Genomic DNA, 19,339 nt, shown 5'->3' with positions numbered 1-19,339 from the left:
TACAGTGTGTCTGCCTAATGGCGTTATTGTATAGACCTCTTGTGTGGTAGTTGTAAAAATGTATTGCTCAGATGCTGTAGAAAGTTCATTGTTCCCCCCTTTATTTTTATTTTTTAAAGGGTGCTACTGGACCGAGCGTATTCGGAAAACAACAGTGCATTTTGCAAGCTGGATTCAGAAATGCTTTCCTCACAACTACACTCTTCAATCAATCAATCAGCCAATACCTCAGAAACAAATACCTCGGACAGATCTTGCTCTAAAGACCTCAGTCAGATACTAGTCAATATCAAATCATGTAGATGGCGGCATTTTAGGCCTCGGACACCACCCCTACATGACAATGACAATGATGAACTTTCCTATAGGAAATTACACAGGAGTGTAAATCGAACAGGCACAACACAACCTGGGACCCAGACATGCAGTACCTCTATACAAAGTAAAAGTAGCAGTGGTTCAGCACATTTTGGTATGTTGATTTTGACAAATTTTATTCTAAAAATAACTTTGGCAAAGATAATTCAGCTTCAGTTTAGTTCCTCTATTATTTTTTTCTTCGCTGTTTCTATTTATGTTGCAAAAAACAACTGGTGTGCTGAAATCTAAACTTTAATAATAGTATGTTAGATTCAGAATCATGATGAACTATTCTAATATATAACAAATAAATATGACTAAGTCTAGATCCAATCCAATACATGTTAAAAGTTTTTTTCAACAATATAATGTGATAAAATGCCTTCATATATAAAGTTTTGCTGACTGTGCTATTTTATTCATATATATTGGGCTCAAGTATTCCTAGTCAACTTTTCAGTCACATTTATGAAGGCAAAGTACAAAATTTAAGAAACTAAAAACTACTGATACTTGAATTTTATCTTAGAGTATTAGCCCTAAGAATTTTTCTCTAGTTAGTAAATTTCAGTCAAGCAAAAAGCTTGAGATCTAGATATTGTTTGCATCCTGTCGAACAGCTTTGGTTTCTAGAAGCAGTTTCCAGATTCTGTGGGCCTTGGTTACATGTGCAACGTGCTGATGTATATGTTGTCATTAATATTTATAGCGTGGTAGTAGTATTCTTGCTCTTCTCTGGACTTAATAGGAGACTGAGAAGCCATTGTCAGTATTGCTAAATTCTTTAGTAGCAATGCATCTCACTCTTTTGAAAAACCTGTATGAATGCAGAATAAGAGTATCAACAGTGTCGTCCCTAGCAGTTTTATTAAGACATTTGATAATCTGATTACTTCAAGTGTTCATGATATTTGTTATTATTATGACTGCAGTTAGTCACATTTGCATCAGACCTAGAGAAAGCCCTAGCAGTTCCAAGCAGAGGAGGAGGGTAAATTAACACACTCATTATGCAACAAACCTTGAAACAACAGGTTCTGACTTTCTAAGGCAACAGTTTTGTTTGTATAGTGCTGTGAAATGCAAAACAGTGATAAGATCTGAAGTCAAAGCCATCTAAGACCAATCCATAAATTAATTTTTGAGGTCTAACAGTTAGGCTGTTTTGAACATAGTGGCTTAACTTTCGTGTAGCTGCCAGATTTGTGCCTTTGGCTTATACAAGCACATGTGGTCTGTCTCTCAGCCTTGCTCACAACCGCATTTGCTTACTCCCTTGCTTGGAAAAGACATAATTCATAAATAAATCCAAATCTACAATTTTTGATTGTCCCCAAAACCTAAAAGTGAACTGTAGTTTGTAGCAACTAGAAGGGCAGGCAGAAAAAATGGAGTGTAGAGGCCACAGAAAAGCCAAACCAAGTTCAATGTTATATGTAAAATGACCTAGTGAATTTATCACTACAATGATGAAAATGTATCTTCCTTCAAAAGATAGAAAGCAGCTGTGTCAAAATACAGGTTTCAGGTTAGCAACTATACTACAGTAGCAGTTTGTAACATAAGGACTGGCAAACTCCCCCCCCCCCCAAAAAAAAAGTGTGAGTTGCAAGGTAGCAAATCAGAAGATAATAGTGATAACTGTATATCCATGTTAGAGCAATTTATAATAATAGAGCAATTTATAATCACCATTTTAAGAAAGTTAAAGGCAGAGGAAGTTTGAATGTACTTTACAGTTTATTTAGCTCACTTTCTTCAGGCTCCTATTCTCTTTTGGCCAGAAGAAGTAAAGATTGATTCAGGTTCATAGCTTTTAAATAGTCTGTATTGAAAGCACATCGAAATGAGAATAATAAGTTAAAAGTAAAAGGTTAAAGTCACATTCAGTGGTGTCCTCAGGCTTGGTGATGCTGGTGGGAGAGGGTGCTGAGAGGAGAATGGTGGCAACCTGCCCCCGCCTCCCTTTTGCTTGCTCCTTGTAGCTTCATCACTGGCATGGCTCCCTCCGCAGGGAAAGAGCCAAGTGGTGACCAAGCGACGAGGGCCCCACCACTGCGCAGTCCTCACTATCGCCTCTGGCGAGTCGGGCAAGCGACATAGCCATGAAGGGTGCCCGCTTCTCTACCACAGTGGGAGGAGGATGCCGCCAGGGTGTCACTCCTCCTGTGGAGTGTCACCTACTTTGGTCCTCACACCCCTTGTGATGCCACTAGTCAAGTTAATATGCCTCAGTATAGAAAAGTAAAACAGAGATTTATGTTTGGGGACTGCTCTACAGAAATATGTAGAATATTTATAGGTGTCTAATGACCCTTTGCTTTAGTTTATATAGGCAGAGTATTCTGGCTTGAATTCTGGCTTCCTTCAGTTTAGTTCAAAGTGATGCTATCATGTATGCTATCTGTGTAGGCTATATATATGTATATGCTTTAAAGTTTTTTTGCCAACCTAGAGCAACTGCATGGATTTTATATGGTATTCTTACTCAAAAGATAGTTTTGCCATTTCCTTCCTCAGAAGTGTAGCCTATAACACCTGGTATTTGTTGGTGGTCTCCAATTGAAGTACTAACCAGAGCTGGCCCTTCTTAGCTTTCAAGATCAGATAGGATCTGGTGCCTTTAAAGCATTTGGTAGGCAGAAAACTAACCATTTTGGTCATCTTGGTGAGGCTGTCATTTGACAGCAGGGAAAGCTTCCTACTTAATTTGTTGTGTGGAATTTACTCTTTCTTTATTTGGTGCATGAGCAGTAATATCTGTACTAGGTCCAAAAAGTGGATCTAATGTGCAAACAGATTTGCAGATCTGTGTTTTGTAGGCAGAAGGGTTCCATTTATTAAAGGTATCTCTGCCTAGTTTCAGGGTATCCCATAACCATCTTTGTAGAATTATCAGGAGACTGGAGGGGCTGCCATGGGAATAATGGAATAGAGAAATCTGCTTCAGCCAGCCCAGTTCCAGATGATTTAATTTGTATTCAACCCATTATATTTTCATAAAATATTCTTCAATATTAGTTAACCTATGTATCTTCAAGATAGATGCAAGACATACAGTCCGTCCTCGCCTTACGCGGGGGATCCGTTCCGTATCCCTCCGCGTAAGGCGAATTCTGCCTATGCTCGAGCTCCATTGGAAACAATGGGGCTCGTGCGCGGCGGCGCGGGCGCGTGCCCATTCAATTGAATGGGATGCGCCGCCCCGCAGCTTGAGCGCGTATGCTCAAGGCCGCGTATGGCGCGCCCGCGTATGGCGCGGGCGCACTGTACTTGCATGGTTAGTTTCCAGTTCAGACTGAGAATCCAGTTATTGATCTGATATAGTTATGTGTCCATTTTGTTAGACCTCTGGTTTCTTTACTACCACCGTAATAACTTCCTGTTGTAATCTTGTATTTGAATGAGAAATATGGGCTCTACTTTTAACATATATCTGTCAGTGCTGAAAAACCCATCCATAAGAAGAGTCTGTGAAATAGTAGAAACAATACATCAGACTATTTTGCCCAACTTACTCCCAGATGTAGTTTCTGAATATGGAAAGGCAGAGAGAGTGACTTATCTGAGGTTAACCAGTGAGTTTCCTTGGCTGAGTGAGGGATTCAAACCCTGGTCTCCTGGTCTGCTGTCCAGTAAGCAAACAACACCACCATGTGGCTCTCCATCTTTAAATTGCAGCACTAGATTTCCTTTGACTTGAGATGCAGTTTCTTTTGCAAGCTTACTTATGGTTTCAGTTTTCCTGGATATATCAAAGTACTTCAAAGGAGCCCTGGTGGCGCAGTGGTTAAATGCCTGTACTGCAGCCATTCACTCAAAACCACAAGGTTGCGAGTTCAAGACCAGCAAAAGGGCCCAAGCTCGACTCAGGCTTGCATCCTTCTGAGGTCGCTAAAATGAGTACCCAGACTGTTGGGGGCAAATTAGCTTACTTGCTAATTAGCTTACTTGCTGTTCACTGCCATGATCTTTGGAATAGCGGTATATAAATAAAACAAATTATTAATTAAATTAAATTTATACATTGAAGTTGGAGATGCAGCCCATATGACAGTAGAACAGTTTTCAAAGGAAAGGCATTTCCCACTAGATGTATGAAAACTGGTATTGCTTTAGGGCTTCATATTGGACAAAAAGTCATATAATGAATTTTTTGGAAGACAGTAAATTTGTGTTTGCTTGCTCTCATGTGCATGTACACAGAGATTGGATCTAGAGAGACTACTCTGTCTGCATACTATTAAATATTTGGAAAGGCATATCTAATTCAGTACAAATAGAAACAAAATTCAAAGTGTCCTGCCTTCAGACAAATTACATAAACAATGGGCTGAATAAATCTACTCTGTATATGTGTCGCAACCTAGGAAGGTATGTTTGGTGTGGAAGGGAAAGGTCAGATGGGCAGGTTTCCTCTACAGTACACCCACTGGATGTTGTGTCTCCTATTTTTCCTGTCTTTTCTGAACCACACTCCCAACAGTAGTTGAAAAGCTTGATTTACTTAGAAAAGAAATTGAGGGCTAGTATTCAAGAAACATTCCAAACCTATGCAAGTTATGTGGTGTGATTCTTTGGTTTACCTCATAAAATACAGAATTATTAACTATATATTGTATGTTGATAAAACTCTCAACTAACAACTAGTGAAAGATTTGAAATACACTATTAGTTTAGATGATTAAATGCTGGCTCTCTATATAGAAAAAAACCCTCACTTGGTGATCATTTAGTGTGATGTCCTTGAACAAACTGAACACTTTCACATGATAACATTTTGAAAAACATAACTGATATTGCATGTCAAACTGAATAATTATTGAACTGAAGGAATAGAAGTTTGAACTATAGATCTGGTAGAGCTGTTCTGGTTTGACCTAGTAACATTGTGTAGATAAAACAGCTTTTCAGCCTAGAAACTTAATGGTGCCCTCAGCAGTTTTTGCTCCTGCAAGGAATGCTATTTTGCTAAGAAGATTTTTCAAAGCAATGTTAAAAGAATCAATATAATGTTATTGCAAATTGGTTTTGCTTGGTGCTTAGAGAAATTTTAAATATAGTGTTTATTATTATTTTTATGGTGTTGCCTATTTTCTACAGAACATTTTCTGTTCGAAGTGAACTTTATACATAATCATTTCACATGCTTCCCTCAGTTTGTATACAAGCTGAGCTTGAAGCATGTCTATTGGAAGCCTGTTTTCATAACATAACTGCTATGAAGAACCAGTTCTGAAAACCTGCTACAAGAGGTGCACTAACCCTGGCTCAAAAGATAAATTTGACATGAACTGCAGAAGGAAACATCATGAATGAATGAATTCTTTTCAGGATTTCAAATCTAACATTATTGTCAACTAATGTGTGATTGCTTGTTCTGAAAGGGCCTCTGTGTACTAATCATATTAGTTGGCATATTGTTAATAATGTTGCTTATTAAACATACGTGCCCCCTAAACCAACCAATTTGTGTAGAGGTGTTTTTTGTTTCTCTTTATTTCTTTGTTTTTTGGCCTTGTTTAGGGAAAGTTGGTAGAGCATGGAGGACTATCTGTATAGCTTGAAGTTTTCGTAAACACTGAGACATCAAGCATAGGAAGGAAATCCACTATGCCCATGTGAAAATGTATTTTATATGCTCTCAAATTACATCCTACAGTCATTCTTGACACAGGATAGTTTTCCACAGTACTAGACAGATACTGTGGCCTTGATAATTAGTTTGTGGCCAGAAGCAAATTACTTTCTGGCCAGAAGCAAAGTGTTTACAGCATTCACAGTATAGTAGGAGGTTCCCATACTCACAAATGTATTTAATAAGGTATCCCAAAAAGTTCTCAAAACATAGAGAATAATTGTGAGGCAAGTAAAGAAACTGCAAGACAGAGAGTCTGTGGCAACAGTAACTGGAGTCTTGCTAATGAAAACTGAAATAGAAAATTTAAAAGTTTTGTCAAGCATGGAAATGAATGCAGTATTCTCCCCATATTCAAATGAATGGAATAAATTCTCATGTTGCATGGTGTAAAGGCAAATCTCTGTAGTTCCTACCTTGTATTTTGATGTTGCTAGGAATAAAGTAGAAAATGATTAGTAATATTATATGAATAACTCATGCTTAGGATTTTTTAAAAAGTGGTTAACAATAGAAAAATTATTTTCCCCAGAACTCTGGCTGTGAAAATGCATATACTATAAATACAAAGTTGATAATGTTTTGATTTTGGGAAGTCTTCCTTTCTTGAAGAAGTTTCAGAAATGTTACGTGTGTCTAAATATACAGCATTGTGTTAAATTGCTTACAGCACACCAAAATATCTTTTGTACGTGACTCTGAAATATGAATCTGCATTAAACCAGGTTTTTTTTTAATCTATAGAAAATATAAAACCTGTGGTCGAAATAAATTATACCATTTAGGGAAATGGTGCATGCTTTGCTTTGTTCAGGCTGCATTATTTGTTCTTTTAATTTTTGCTTCCAGCATTGTGGATTTATATTTCACATTCACTAATGAAAAATCAGCAAGGCACTGCAGAGAAAATTCTGCAGCCATGAGGAAGGCTTGAAAACGTCCAGACTCTTTGTTTTAGAAAGCCAAACTCAGGCTTGCCATGGTATCCAAGCATGTTGTTATAGGCCATGGTAAGAGGCATGCCCTCTTACTGAGGGCAAAGGGGTTTTGTTTTGTTTTGTTTTTTTGTTTGTTTGTCATGACCGTTTTTTGTTTTTGTTTTTTGTCATGACCTTTGTTCAAAAGCATCTTTGGAAATACATAGTCCACAAAAGAAGCTGTCTTGAATTTAAAAGGGTTATTTCTTGGGCTGGATTGGAAAATGGTTTTAAAAATCAGCTCTCATCTTGCCATGTATTCCTAGGAGTGTCAAGGACAAAGATTGCAAGAACTAGGGACTAGCTAATGGACAGAATCATATTATTTAGGGAAGTTTTTAAAGACAACCAAGAGGAGCTCACTTAAAAGATACTGTTATTAATCTATAATTAGCACTTTGCAAAATGTGGACATCCAAATTTCTGAAACCCAAGCCCCAGTTCTTTAAAAGTGTAGAAAGTTTGTTTTGCATCAGCTTTGTAAAGCTAATATGTAAACCTTAGCCTAGCAATATCTACAGAGACTCACTTAGTCTATTATAAGCTCAAAAAGGCCTTGAATAATAGTCTTGAAACTATAGTTTCTTGTGGGGTTTTCAGGCTATGTGGCCGTGTTTTGGAACAATTATTCCTGACATTTTGCCTGCATCTGTGGCTGGCATCTTCAGAGAAGGGAGACATGGAGGTGTGTGAAAGCCTTCGACTTCACATTCCTGAAACTTTTTGAAGCTGTAAATATGTGCGCACTACACTTTACAAATTAATTCAGGCTAGTATTTAAATAAATAAAGCAGTTAAATCTCAGTACAGAGGACCCTTGTTATATACTGGGATTTGGTTCCAAGATCCCCCGTGGATAACAAAATCCATAGATGCTCAAATCCCATTAAATATAATGACATAACAAAATGGTGTCCCTTATAAAAAATGGAAAATCAAAGCTTGATATTTGAAATTTATACTTTTTTTGAACATTTTCAAACCATGGATGCTTGCATCCGTGTATAAAAAAATCTGTGTACTGTACATTGCAAAAAGTGCAAACACTGAAAGAGCATGTCAGTTGCATATCTTACAATTAAAGAATCTACACAAAATAATATTAGCTTGACAGTTCTTATCTTGACAATATAGTCGCCCCTCCCGTTTTCACAGGGATCTGTTCCAGAGACACACACACATACCCCACGAAAATGGAAAATCACTGATATTCAAGCCCCATTGGCTTGAATGGTGGCACACACCCCGATTTCCCCCCTCAGTTTGCCGCTTGCGAATGGGTGAGGGACGCGGATTACAAGTCCGCGAAAATGGAGGGGTGACTGTACTTGCAAAAGGCTAATGAAAAAATTTTCTTCTGGCAAGAAAGTTTAAATTATCTCATGAGTTGTAATTTGTTGTTGGCTCTCTTCAAGTCAACCTACACTCATGGCAACCTTGTGAATAAGATGTCTCCAAGCCTTGTGCCCCATCCTCTTATCTCTCTGCTCAGGTGTTGTAGGCATATAGTCTTCCCCTCTTTCTATTGCCCTCTACGTTCCACAGCATCATTGTATTTTCTAATGAGTTGTGCCTTTTCATGATGTGGTCAAAGTATGACAGCCTCAATTTAGTCATCTTAGCTTCCAGGGAGAATTCAGGCTTGGTTTGTTCTAGGACCCAGTTTGTCTTTCTGGCCATCCACAGTATCCTTAGTACTGTGCTCCACCACCACATCTGAGATGAATTAATTTTCTTCCTATCTGCTTTCATAGCTGCCCTTTCCATTCCTAATCTTCTGATTTCTTCACTGCAGTCTTTGTTCTGACCAATACTGACTTTTATACTGGGATTTTAATTGCTATACTACACGTGCCTAATTATCTTTAAAATTGGGCACTTCATATCTTACGTTGAACATCAGAGGTTTGCAGTTAAGGTGCAAATTCAAATAAAAATCAAATATATATTCCATGGAATGTACACAAACAACACACATAGAACTACCTCATAGAAACATAGAGTTGGAAGAGACCTCATGGGCCATCCAATAGAATACTTATTTTCAGGGAGATTATAATCTTTCTGCCATATATTGCAAGTGCTGGCTAACTATCACCACCAGTGGGGTTTGTGGAAGCTGGGATATCAGAGACACTCATTGGCTAGTATCTGTAATGACCCACACAAGATATAGCTGCCCCACTGATGGTACTGTTTCATAGAATCATAGAGTTGGAAGAGACCTCATGGGCCATCTAGTCCTGCCCCCTGCCATGCAGGAGCACACAATTAAAATACCCCCGACAGATGACCATCCAGCCTCAGTTTAAAACCTCCAAGGAAGAACACTCCACAACTGTTGAACAGCTCTTCCTGTCAGGAAGTTCTTCCTAATGTTGAGGTGGAATCTCTTTTCCTGTAGTTTGAATCCATTTCTTTGGGTCCTGTTTTCTGGAGCAACAGAAAATTAGCTTGCTCCATCCTCAATATGACATCCCTTCAAATATTTAAACAGGGCTATCATATCACCTCTTAACCTTCTCTTCTCCAGGCTAAAGAGACCCATCTCCCTAAGCCTCTCCTCATAGGGCATGGTTTCCAGTGCCTTCACCATTTTGGTCACCCTCCTCTGGACATGCTTCAGCTTCTCAGCATCCTTTTTGAATGGTGGTGCCCAGAATTGGACATGGTATTCCAGGTGAGGCCTGACCAAATCAGAATAGAGTGATACTATTACTTCCCTTGATCTAGACACTATACTTCTATTGATGCAGCATAAAATTGCATTGGCTTTTTTAGCTGTTGTCTCATGTTCAACTTGTTGTCTGCTAGGACTCCTAGACCTCCTCCAACAATGCCTTGGCCTGTCACAGTATTCAGCAATTACTAATCTTTTCATAAGTTACTTTGCACTATAGGTAGATAATGCTGACCACTATTATAATTAATGGGCCTCATATTACATAAAACAGATTCTGTTTTCCTCACTTTTATCATGTATCTACATGGTCAGCATTTCCATAAGGGTCATTGACCAGAGTCATTTGTATGTATTTTGATCAATGTCTCCCATATATATTAAATGTGTTAAAATAAAATATATTATATTTCATGAACAGGAGTCCAAAGTTAAGTTCTGTATGCTCCAGGGTACTTAGACCTTGTTTCTCAAATAGCAGCTACACAAGCCACATGGAAAACACTTTTAAAACTGCAAGAGAATTTCAACAGCAGATTGATAATGTCGGCTGTTTGAAGCAATGGAAAGAGCTGGATAAGTGTCACACTCAGCCTCAGAGAAAGGCAGTGGCAAACCTCCTCTGAAAAAATCTTGCTAAGAAAACCCCGTGGTAGGATTTCCTTAGTTAGAGTCACTATAAGTTTGAAATGATTTGAGGGCATCCAAATATTGTTTATTTCTTTCATTTATTTCTTTCATTTATACCGTGCCTTCCTCTCCGAAGGGACCCAAGGTGGTTTACAAATAAATAAAATCATTAAAATTATTATGCAATATAACAACAATAAAAATGACTATAAAATCACATTAAAAAGCCATAAAATTCACAATATAAAAAATTTAAATCACCTTACAATACACAACTTAAACAGACTAAAACAACCATCCTGCTATGGTGCATTATCTGCTGAAAGCAACGTCTATTCAGAGTAGGCAACTATGACAAAGAAAAGTTTTTGTGAACCAGTCTGTGCAATAAAGCAGTGCCCATTTCCTCAATCACTACAGTGGGTACTAGGTATTTCCCCTCCTGGCGTTTGGTTCCAAGACATCCATGGATACCAAAATCCATTGATTCTCAAGTGCTATTATATACAATGATGTAGTAAAATAGTTTCTCTTACATAAAATGGAAAAAATAGATTTGCTTTTTGGAAGTTTTGTTGAGTATTTTCAATATGTGAACGGTTGAATCTGTGGATTCAGAATCTATGGATATGGAGAGCTGACTGTACCTTCTGGATTGTTGATTTTATACTGCCTACTTCTTTCTTTTTCTCTTTGTGATTATATACCTATATATGCTTGTAGGGAAAATCAAGAAAAACTTTTTTTTCTTCCAGCTAGCATGCTGTTGATTCTACATTAGTGTTGTTCTCCCAAGTATTTATATTATCTCTTTCATCTCTGCATTGACAAGAAGCTAAGAATCCAGGATATTAGTTTGAACACCTGATTCATTTTATCAACCGATTGCCTTGCGTATAAATCTCATTAAGGAAATTTATTTGTGGACCTATATATCATTTTTTTTCCATTTAATTATTCAGTCTCTTCATGTAATTAAATAACTAGCATTCATACAGTTTTGCATAGTATTTTAATGTAATATTTGAAAGCAGTGGATGTCTTTTGCTTGAAAAGGGAGAGTTGCAAATGAGATTTAAATTAGGTCCATTGATGATAACTGATGAAAGCTGAAAGCAGTAGATCTATAAGTAAATCTTGTGTTGTAGGCTGTCATGTTTTAAGTTCCTGTGCTTGTACTGTAACTTGTAATCTAAATATCATTACTTGAATAGGTCTGGGTTGGAAAGGGTGAGGGAATGTTAAAAGCCTAGGCAGCTCTCTGTCTTTCAACATAGCAAGAGTTATGGGATTGAACGTGCTTATAATTACTTTTATGTAACAGAACATGAAAGTTTTGATAGCAGTTTTCCTGCTATAAATTCATTTGTGGTTGAACAAAATATGTGTTTTTCATGCTAACACTTCTTTATGTACATCTGTATTGGATGTGCATAACAAAATCATTTACGTATACTAGGCATATAATTTGTTTGTCTGTTGTCTGGAATGTAAGGGGGGAACTAGACCAATCTTCTCCAACCTGATGCACCCCTCCAGATTTGTTGGACTGCTGTCCATCACAGTCATCCCCTTCTGACATGGTTGGAGAAGGCAGAACTAAACCCTGCAATGAGGTCTTAATCTGCTTAGGATAGTGGAACCTGATGCAAAGAAGTGTCCAAAATATTCCTATTCATATTTTGAACTTCTACCAAAATCTGAAGTTAAGAATTCTAACTTAAAAAACTTGACAGTGTATAGTCAAGACTAGATTAAAAGACTAAAATTATTATTTCCTTTTACTGTATATACTCATGTATAAGTCTAGAAATTTTGGTCAAAAAATTGACCCCAAAAACCTAGGTTGACGTATCCATGGGTCAACTTATTAACTCTTAACTCTTATTAAGAATGGAACCATCTTATTAAGAAAGGCAAGAGGGCAATCTGTCCTGGAAGCACTGACCTCCCTCTACTCTCTCTTCCATCCAGTCTTGTAAGCCAAAACAGTTATGCCTGCCATAATTTTGTAGGTTCTTTGGCATTGTTTTCATTTGCTTCATCATTTAGATTCTTTTTTGTGTGTTCCTAAATTTTACCCTTGACTAATGCAAGGGTCATATCAAAATCCATAATTTTGCCCTTAAAACTTGCCCTCGATTTATACATGAGGTCAACTTATAGTCGAGTATATATGGTATTTTGACTCTTCATCTTGAATTTACATTAAAAGCGGCAGCATGGAGTTTTTCAGTAAGGTAACTGAAATAAAAGCATAGTAAATTTTCCACATTTAGAATTCTCCAGACAATTAGGTTACATAGTATAGTTTTTATTAATATTTATCATAGCCAACTCTGTACTTACTGACAGGTTCTCACACCTCACTTCATAGGATAACTAAGGGAAGTAGGATTACTACATTTTAAAATTAAATTGTCCCTTTGGATCACATGTAGATATTGCCTAAATCAGGAGCAGAAAACAAATGGACAGATTTGGAGTTATAAGCAGAAGCCTTGTTAGTATGGGGGTTGTAATGTTGCAACTACTGCTAGTACCAGCTCCGAGTGTAGTGAGAGCACTGAATAAATGTGCTGTGCTTCAAACATGTACAATCTTCCTTTTTTAGGATAAGGAATGGACACAGAAGGTTTACATATTTTGATATGGTATTTTCTTATTTTATATTTTGTTCAGCATTTACAGCCGAACAATACCAGCAACATCAACAGCAACTGGCACTAATGCAGAAACAGCAGCTTGCACAAATTCAGCAGCAGCAAGCAAATAGTAATTCTTCTACGAACGCTTCACAGGTGAGGGAGTTGTCTGTATTATGATTTATCCCTCATTTTTTCCACCAGGGTTCATCTCTAATTGTCAACTGTTGCCATAGCACCTTGCAACTAACCAACAAGAAAGTGGCTTTCGCTCGAATCTACATCTTAGCCATACTCTAGAGTGTTAGAAGGGATGCTACAGGTGAGTATAGTAGGCTTTGCCTCTGCTCCCTCCTAACAGAAAAGAGGTGACTTAATTATATGTGTTTTAAAGAATTTCAGATAACATTGTTACTCTAGACTGCATGTATTTGTTTCCCTTTGTGTGTGTGTGTGTGTGTGTGTGTGTTTTCCCATCTGACATGCAAAGCTAACTATTGCAGAATGCAAGTGACCTTTTAAATGTGTTCTGGGCTTTAGAGATCACTCTATTAACATGGATTTTTAAGCATAGAGATTTCTGCTAGGATTTGATGGATTATTGAATGTCTTCATTTTTGTTTTCTTTTTTAACAACTGTCTTAAGAGCAAGAGACAGATGTATATTAATGCTGCAGTCTAGAGGTCTGGTTTTATCACTTCTGTGAATACCAGTATTTGATTTTAAATCATACTTATTTGCCCAGGTCTAGCCACTGAGGTTTTAGTTTTTAAGGAGATTTGGAAAACAGCTTTTAGTGCATTGGCCCAAAGACTGGGAAATTGCCTTTCCTATTGGGCCCTAATTCTTGGCTCCCCCCCCCCCCCCATGTGCAGTAAAGATGGAGATGTTTAAGCATACTTGTGGAGTTAAATAAAAGTTTAGTCTTTTGTCTTTAAAGTTGGCAGTGTTTTAGTTCTTGTTCTGTTATATTCAGACTGTGTTTTCTTACTGTTTTAACTATTATGGCTTTTAGCATCATTATTTTAGTGATTTATTGGTTCATCTACTTCAGTTGTGTATAAACTTTGAATTATAGCTTGGCAATTGCTTTTTGGTTACTTTTCCTTTTCTTTTGTTGAAGGGTTTTATTTCCAAGACATTGGATTCAGTTAGTGCTCAGTTTGCTGCTTCAGCACTGGTTACATCAGAACAGCTCATGGGATTCAAAATGAAGGATGATGTGGTGCTTGGAATTGGGGTGAATGGCATCCTTCAAGCCTCAGGTGAGAAAAGATAAAGATTGAGGTGTATGTCCAGCTCAGTATCTGTGTTGGTATATTGGCATTTTGAAGTTGCATGTCATTCATATTTTCTTTTCTCTTCACAGGAGTATATAAGGGCTTACACCTCAGTAGTACTACGCCTACAGCACTTGTACATACAAGCTCATCATCAACAGCAGGTTCAACCTTGTTACAGCCTTCAAATATAACACAGACTTCAAGTTCCCACAGTGCACTGAGTCATCAAGTAACTGCTGCCAATTCTGCAACAACTCAGGTTCTGTTTGGGAACAACATTCGATTAACTGTACCTTCATCTGTTGCCACTGCAAATTCTATTACTACACTCAATGCACGACACATACCTAGGACTATAAGTGCTGTTCCATCATCTGCCTTAAAGCTGGCTGCAGCAAACTGTCAGGTACCCAAGGTGCCAGCTTCATCCTCTGTGGACACAGTACCAAGGTAAGCCTTTATGTTTGAAATCAAACTGATCTGTACACTTTTCTGGTCTGTTTTACAATTGAAAAATAGTCCTGTCATAATCTGTGACCCCAGCAAAGAAAACAAATCCCTACAGAATGCATTTTGAATCTCCCTGTAATTTTTCCATGATGATTATTGCAGTAATTAAAACATCTAGCGGCTCTTGACATATGTTTGGACTTCCAAGTAGACTTTAGTTACTGCTTACGTGAACTTACAAGTAAACATTTGTTATTGAAAATTGGATTTGAAAGACCATAATGATGTGTCTTTAGTTTGATTACAGCAAGTTTCCTTCTGAATTCTGAGACCTTTATTCTCCACTGCCTTGTTTGTAAATACAATAAAGTGAAAATAAACCCCCTTCAGATGGATGAGATTTACTTCTGAATAAATGGCAAAGCTTGTTAGGTTTGCCCAAAAGCTTGAAGATTCTTGCAGTGTCACACAGAGCTTTTGATATTACTTGTTTTGAAAGTAGTTGGCTAGTAAAGGGGCAGAGTCTGTTGCTGTTCTGCTTTTCCAGGGGGGAAAATGCAGAAAGCCTGGTTGATTTGCTAGTTTTCTCAACTTCTGTTCCTTTTTGTGAGTCTTGAAACCTTCTATCCCAGAAGTGGGAAGAATGTGGCCTTCATGAGCTGATGGGCAGCAACTGCTTTCAGCCCTAGGCAGAATTAGCTAAGGGTGACAAATTATAAGAGTTTCAGTCCAATAACATTTAGAGGCCTGTTTTTCATTCCTGTGCTCACTGTTTGTGAGAATTAAAAATACAATTTTTTCCTGTTTCTGATCCCAATCGTATGTATGTATGTATGTATGTATGTATGTGTTTATGGTTTTTATGCCCTGCCCTTCAGCCCTAATGGCTATCAGAATGGCTTGATCTGATCCAAGGAAAACTGATGAGGGATTTGTATATCTTGAGTTGCCTTCAAGATTACTGATCCCTTCTGCCATTTTGGCTATGAAAGGAACAACGCTTGCAGAATTGTGTTTCCTCTTATTACGTACAAATAATGCCTTGTAACAAATGCTGTAATTATGTTCGGATTCTAGTTGCTCTTTCTGTTATGCCTTCCCTATCCCATTCCCAATTGGTCAGCCTTCTGTGCCTGCAAAGAGTAATCACTCCTCGGTGGTTAAGCATTAGAGTTTTTTGTTTTTGTTTTTTTACTTCATTTTGGGCAGAAATTGCTGAAGGGACTCACTTTTACACACTCCCAGCTATATTACAGTCTTAAGTATTCTTTTAGCAGCATTTTCTTGGGACATTTTACAAATTGCTTCTCAGTGATACTCTAGACTAGTGGTCCCCAAATTGTGCTTTTCAAGGGAGTTTGGACTTCAGCACCCAGAATATTGGCCAACATAGCTGAGGCCCAAAATCTCTTAAAGGGCACAGTTTGGGGACCACTGCTCTAGACAATGAGATCATTTTTGTGTTTCTTCTTCCAACCATACTACATGAAGAATAATAACTTGATTGGTTGTTTTTCTTCCCTTTATCAGTCAATATTCCATGCCTGTTTAGTCTTATTTAGCTTTTTATGAAGTCTCTTCTCTTTTTGAGTTTTTTTAAATAAAAACTTTAGCTGCTCCCAGGCTGTGGCATTCCCTGTCAAAGAAGGCAAGATTGACTCTCTCTGTCCTTTTGCCAGTAGGCAAAGCCATTTATATCCATATGGGCCTCTGGCATTTAAGCTGGGTTGTTGTTGATAGAGGTTTTAACTGGTTTTTGTTGTTTATGTCCTTGATGTGTTTTATTAGTACAGTCCGCCCACGTCATATGCACTCTCACCATACACAGATTCAAGCTTACGCAGATGACAGGTGGTGAGGGACAAAATGATACATGCACCATGGCATGCAGGAGCGTTCCGCCATTCATATAAATGGGACTTCAGCATATGTGAAATTTGCCTTATGCAAGGAGTCCAGAATGGATCCCCCGCGTATGGCAAGGGCAGACTGTATATGATATACTATTTATGACCTTTCAAATTGATTTTGAAATGTTTTTAGTTGTTGTTTATGTTTAAATTGTACCGTGGGCCCTTGATATCTGTTGGGGTTTGATTTCAGGCCCCCTCCCCCCAATACCAAAATCTATGGGTGCTCAAATCCCATTAATACAATGGCACAGTGAAATGGTGTTCCTTATATAAAATGGCAAAAACAAGGTTTGCTTTTGGTATTTATATTATTTTTGAAAATTTTCAGGCTCTGGATGGTTGAATCTATGGATAAAAAAAAAACCTGGATACAGAGGGCCAACTGTATATGTTAACTCTCTCTAACACCATTTTGGCATATCATTTACAATATAAATTCATTTTTTAAAAACCCTTCAAAGTTACCTTGAGCAACTGGTACTTCCCTCTTGTGTATGGATGGTTCAGTTTTGTCTACATTTGCACAAGAAGACAAGAAGTGAAAACAGAAGATCATATAATTAAGCTATAATGATATTGTAAAGATAGAAGTAAATTATTTTTACACTGTTTTTGAATGCGTCCTTTTACAGACTGATTTGGGTCTTCTGTCCCACTTGGATACTAACTGTTTTCCTCTCTCTTTTCCCCACAGGGAAAACCATGAAACAGAAAAGCCAGCACTGAACAATATAGCAGACAATACAGTAGCAATGGAGGTGACGTAGTCTCCATAGTAATGGAGCTGCGGCCTTTGGGAACTTGTTTAGGTGCTATGCATCAGTAGCAATTTGAATGCAAGGGATGATGGAATGCAGCATATTGCGTTTCCATGGCAGCTGTGGGGACTTGACAGCAATGCACATCTCTCATGCTTTGGTTTTCTTTTCTTACTGTTAATAGGAAAGAATCAAAATCTGTAAATTAAAAACTACAGCAATTATCTGTACAGTACTGCATATTTGTAATACCCTTGTATATACGTTACTTGAATACAGAACCGTTCATTTGTGATGCTTTGCACTTGGGGAGGGGGGGAGGGGGGGAGGGAGAATTGCAACAAAGTAAGAGTGTGAGAAGGTGAGATTGTATAGAGATGAAGTGTCATCACATCATGTGCATGGTGCGGAACCTGCTGTTTTATCTATTTATTGTGCCGTGTTTACAGTTTTTTGTACACTGTACCTTCATTGGTTCCTGTGCTGTAGTAAATGTGTTAGGTAGCTGTGGACTCCTTGGTATTTTGTAAATGGTATTAACATAACTTGGTTCCCCCTCTGGGTCCTTGAGTTTTCTGTGTATCATGTGAAAAATGGTGACATACATACAGAATTTTTTTTAAAGGCATCAGTTTAAAAATGGGGAATGTACTATTCAATGGGATCTTCCTGTTCTTAATATCATAAGGCAAGTAACAAGCTAAAAATGAAGTCTCATGGATTCTACCAACTGACTAGCTCACAAACGTGTGCAGTTTCTGGTACTTAAAGCACTAAAGTTATGTTGCTGCTCTTCATACAGCCCCCTCTGTTGTCCCATTTCCTTGTGCACCAAAAAAAAAGAAAGTGGTGTCAAATCAAGTATGCAAATGGAGTCCTTACAACTGGAGTTTTTATGTTGTCTTGCCCTTCTTTTGATCACAAATTATATTTTTTTATTGTATAATTGTTAAAGACTTCATTCTTTACTTGTTCTTAAGAAAAAGGCTATAAGGGAGAAAGAAATGCAGTAATTGCTGTACGTGTATCATCATTCCAGTTTCTGAAAACAGCCAGCTTTTTTTCCTTTTTAAGATTCTCCAGAAGGCTGCAAGGCCAGAACCACAACTGTTGGGTGCCTTCCTTTGGAAATATTTGCCCTCTCTTCTGTGAAGAGACTGGTACTTAAGACTCTACTACTAGTGCTTTGTCAGTACCGAAGCCTGAATGCCCACTCCAATGGCGTACATTATCCTTAAGGTTTTTAATCCCACCTGGAAAATTGTGATAGAACACTCACAAAATAAACCCAGGGCATTACATGTTGACAGACAAGCGTGTCGTGTGTTTATACCCTCTTTTATTCATTCAGTTGGTGTGTCCAGTCGCCCACCCACCAGTCTACAGGTCTTCAAAATTATTCAGGACAACACAACTCAGTTCAAAATTAAAATAATAAAACTGCTGCAAAAAACAATTTAAAAACAGATAGTGCTACTCCTCATCTTGCTAGCTTGCATCATTACTTCGGAGTTATCAGGTCAGGCCACTAATCAGTCAATGAAGTAAAGGGTCTTAAGATGTTCTGACTTGACTATTACAGAGGTAAAATCCAGAAGCCTTAAGAGAGGGATGGAAAGATTCCCAGTGTAAGTGGCTTTTTACATAGATGCAGCCTAATTGTGGTTTGGAACCTGAGAAACCAAATTCAGTAAGAAGAATAAGTTGTATAGCTGTATGATGGACACAGTAGCAATGTTTCATACCTATAAATTGGCTTTTAGTATCAGCATTATTCATTTCCTGTGTTCCAGCTGCACATGCCATTAGTTGTGGAATCAAAATGGCACTACTTGGGAAGAGCATGGTATGTACATGTTTGGGAAAATGAGGTTTGAAGAATAATACTTGGGAAAACAACCATAAACAAACTAAGGACTATGTCCAGTGTTCATCAAATAGTGACAGATCGGGTGGAGACAGAATCAAGAGTCCTTCAAATCTGAACTTTTGTATTCTATGTTG

The 19,339-nt window shown here is 37.8% G+C and overlaps 1 protein-coding gene across 2 annotated transcripts in view; it reads left to right on the top strand.

Moving 5' to 3' along the window:
• LOC149310010 (enhancer of polycomb homolog 1) overlaps positions 1 to 18,640 on the top strand; it is a 72,716-nt gene extending 54,076 nt beyond the window's left edge. For both annotated transcript variants that reach the window (XM_089533483.1, XM_089533482.1), the window contains exons 10-14: positions 120 to 472; positions 12,968 to 13,086; positions 14,055 to 14,196; positions 14,301 to 14,664; positions 17,272 to 18,640. In XM_089533483.1, the coding sequence (XP_089389609.1) occupies positions 120 to 472; positions 12,968 to 13,086; positions 14,055 to 14,196; positions 14,301 to 14,664; positions 17,272 to 17,344 (1,051 nt within the window). In that variant the 3' untranslated portion in view covers positions 17,345 to 18,640. The remainder of the gene's footprint in view (positions 1 to 119; positions 473 to 12,967; positions 13,087 to 14,054; positions 14,197 to 14,300; positions 14,665 to 17,271) is intronic.
• The last annotated feature ends 699 nt before the right edge of the window (positions 18,641 to 19,339 follow it).

This window comes from Sceloporus occidentalis, unplaced genomic scaffold (assembly GCF_023333645.1).
Source record: "Sceloporus occidentalis isolate IW3139 unplaced genomic scaffold, rSceOcc1.0.p SCAF_7, whole genome shotgun sequence".
Taxonomy (NCBI): Eukaryota; Metazoa; Chordata; class Lepidosauria; order Squamata; family Phrynosomatidae; genus Sceloporus; species Sceloporus occidentalis.
The sequence above is the reverse complement of the archived record's forward strand: the minus strand, read 5'-3'. Positions and strand labels throughout refer to the sequence as shown.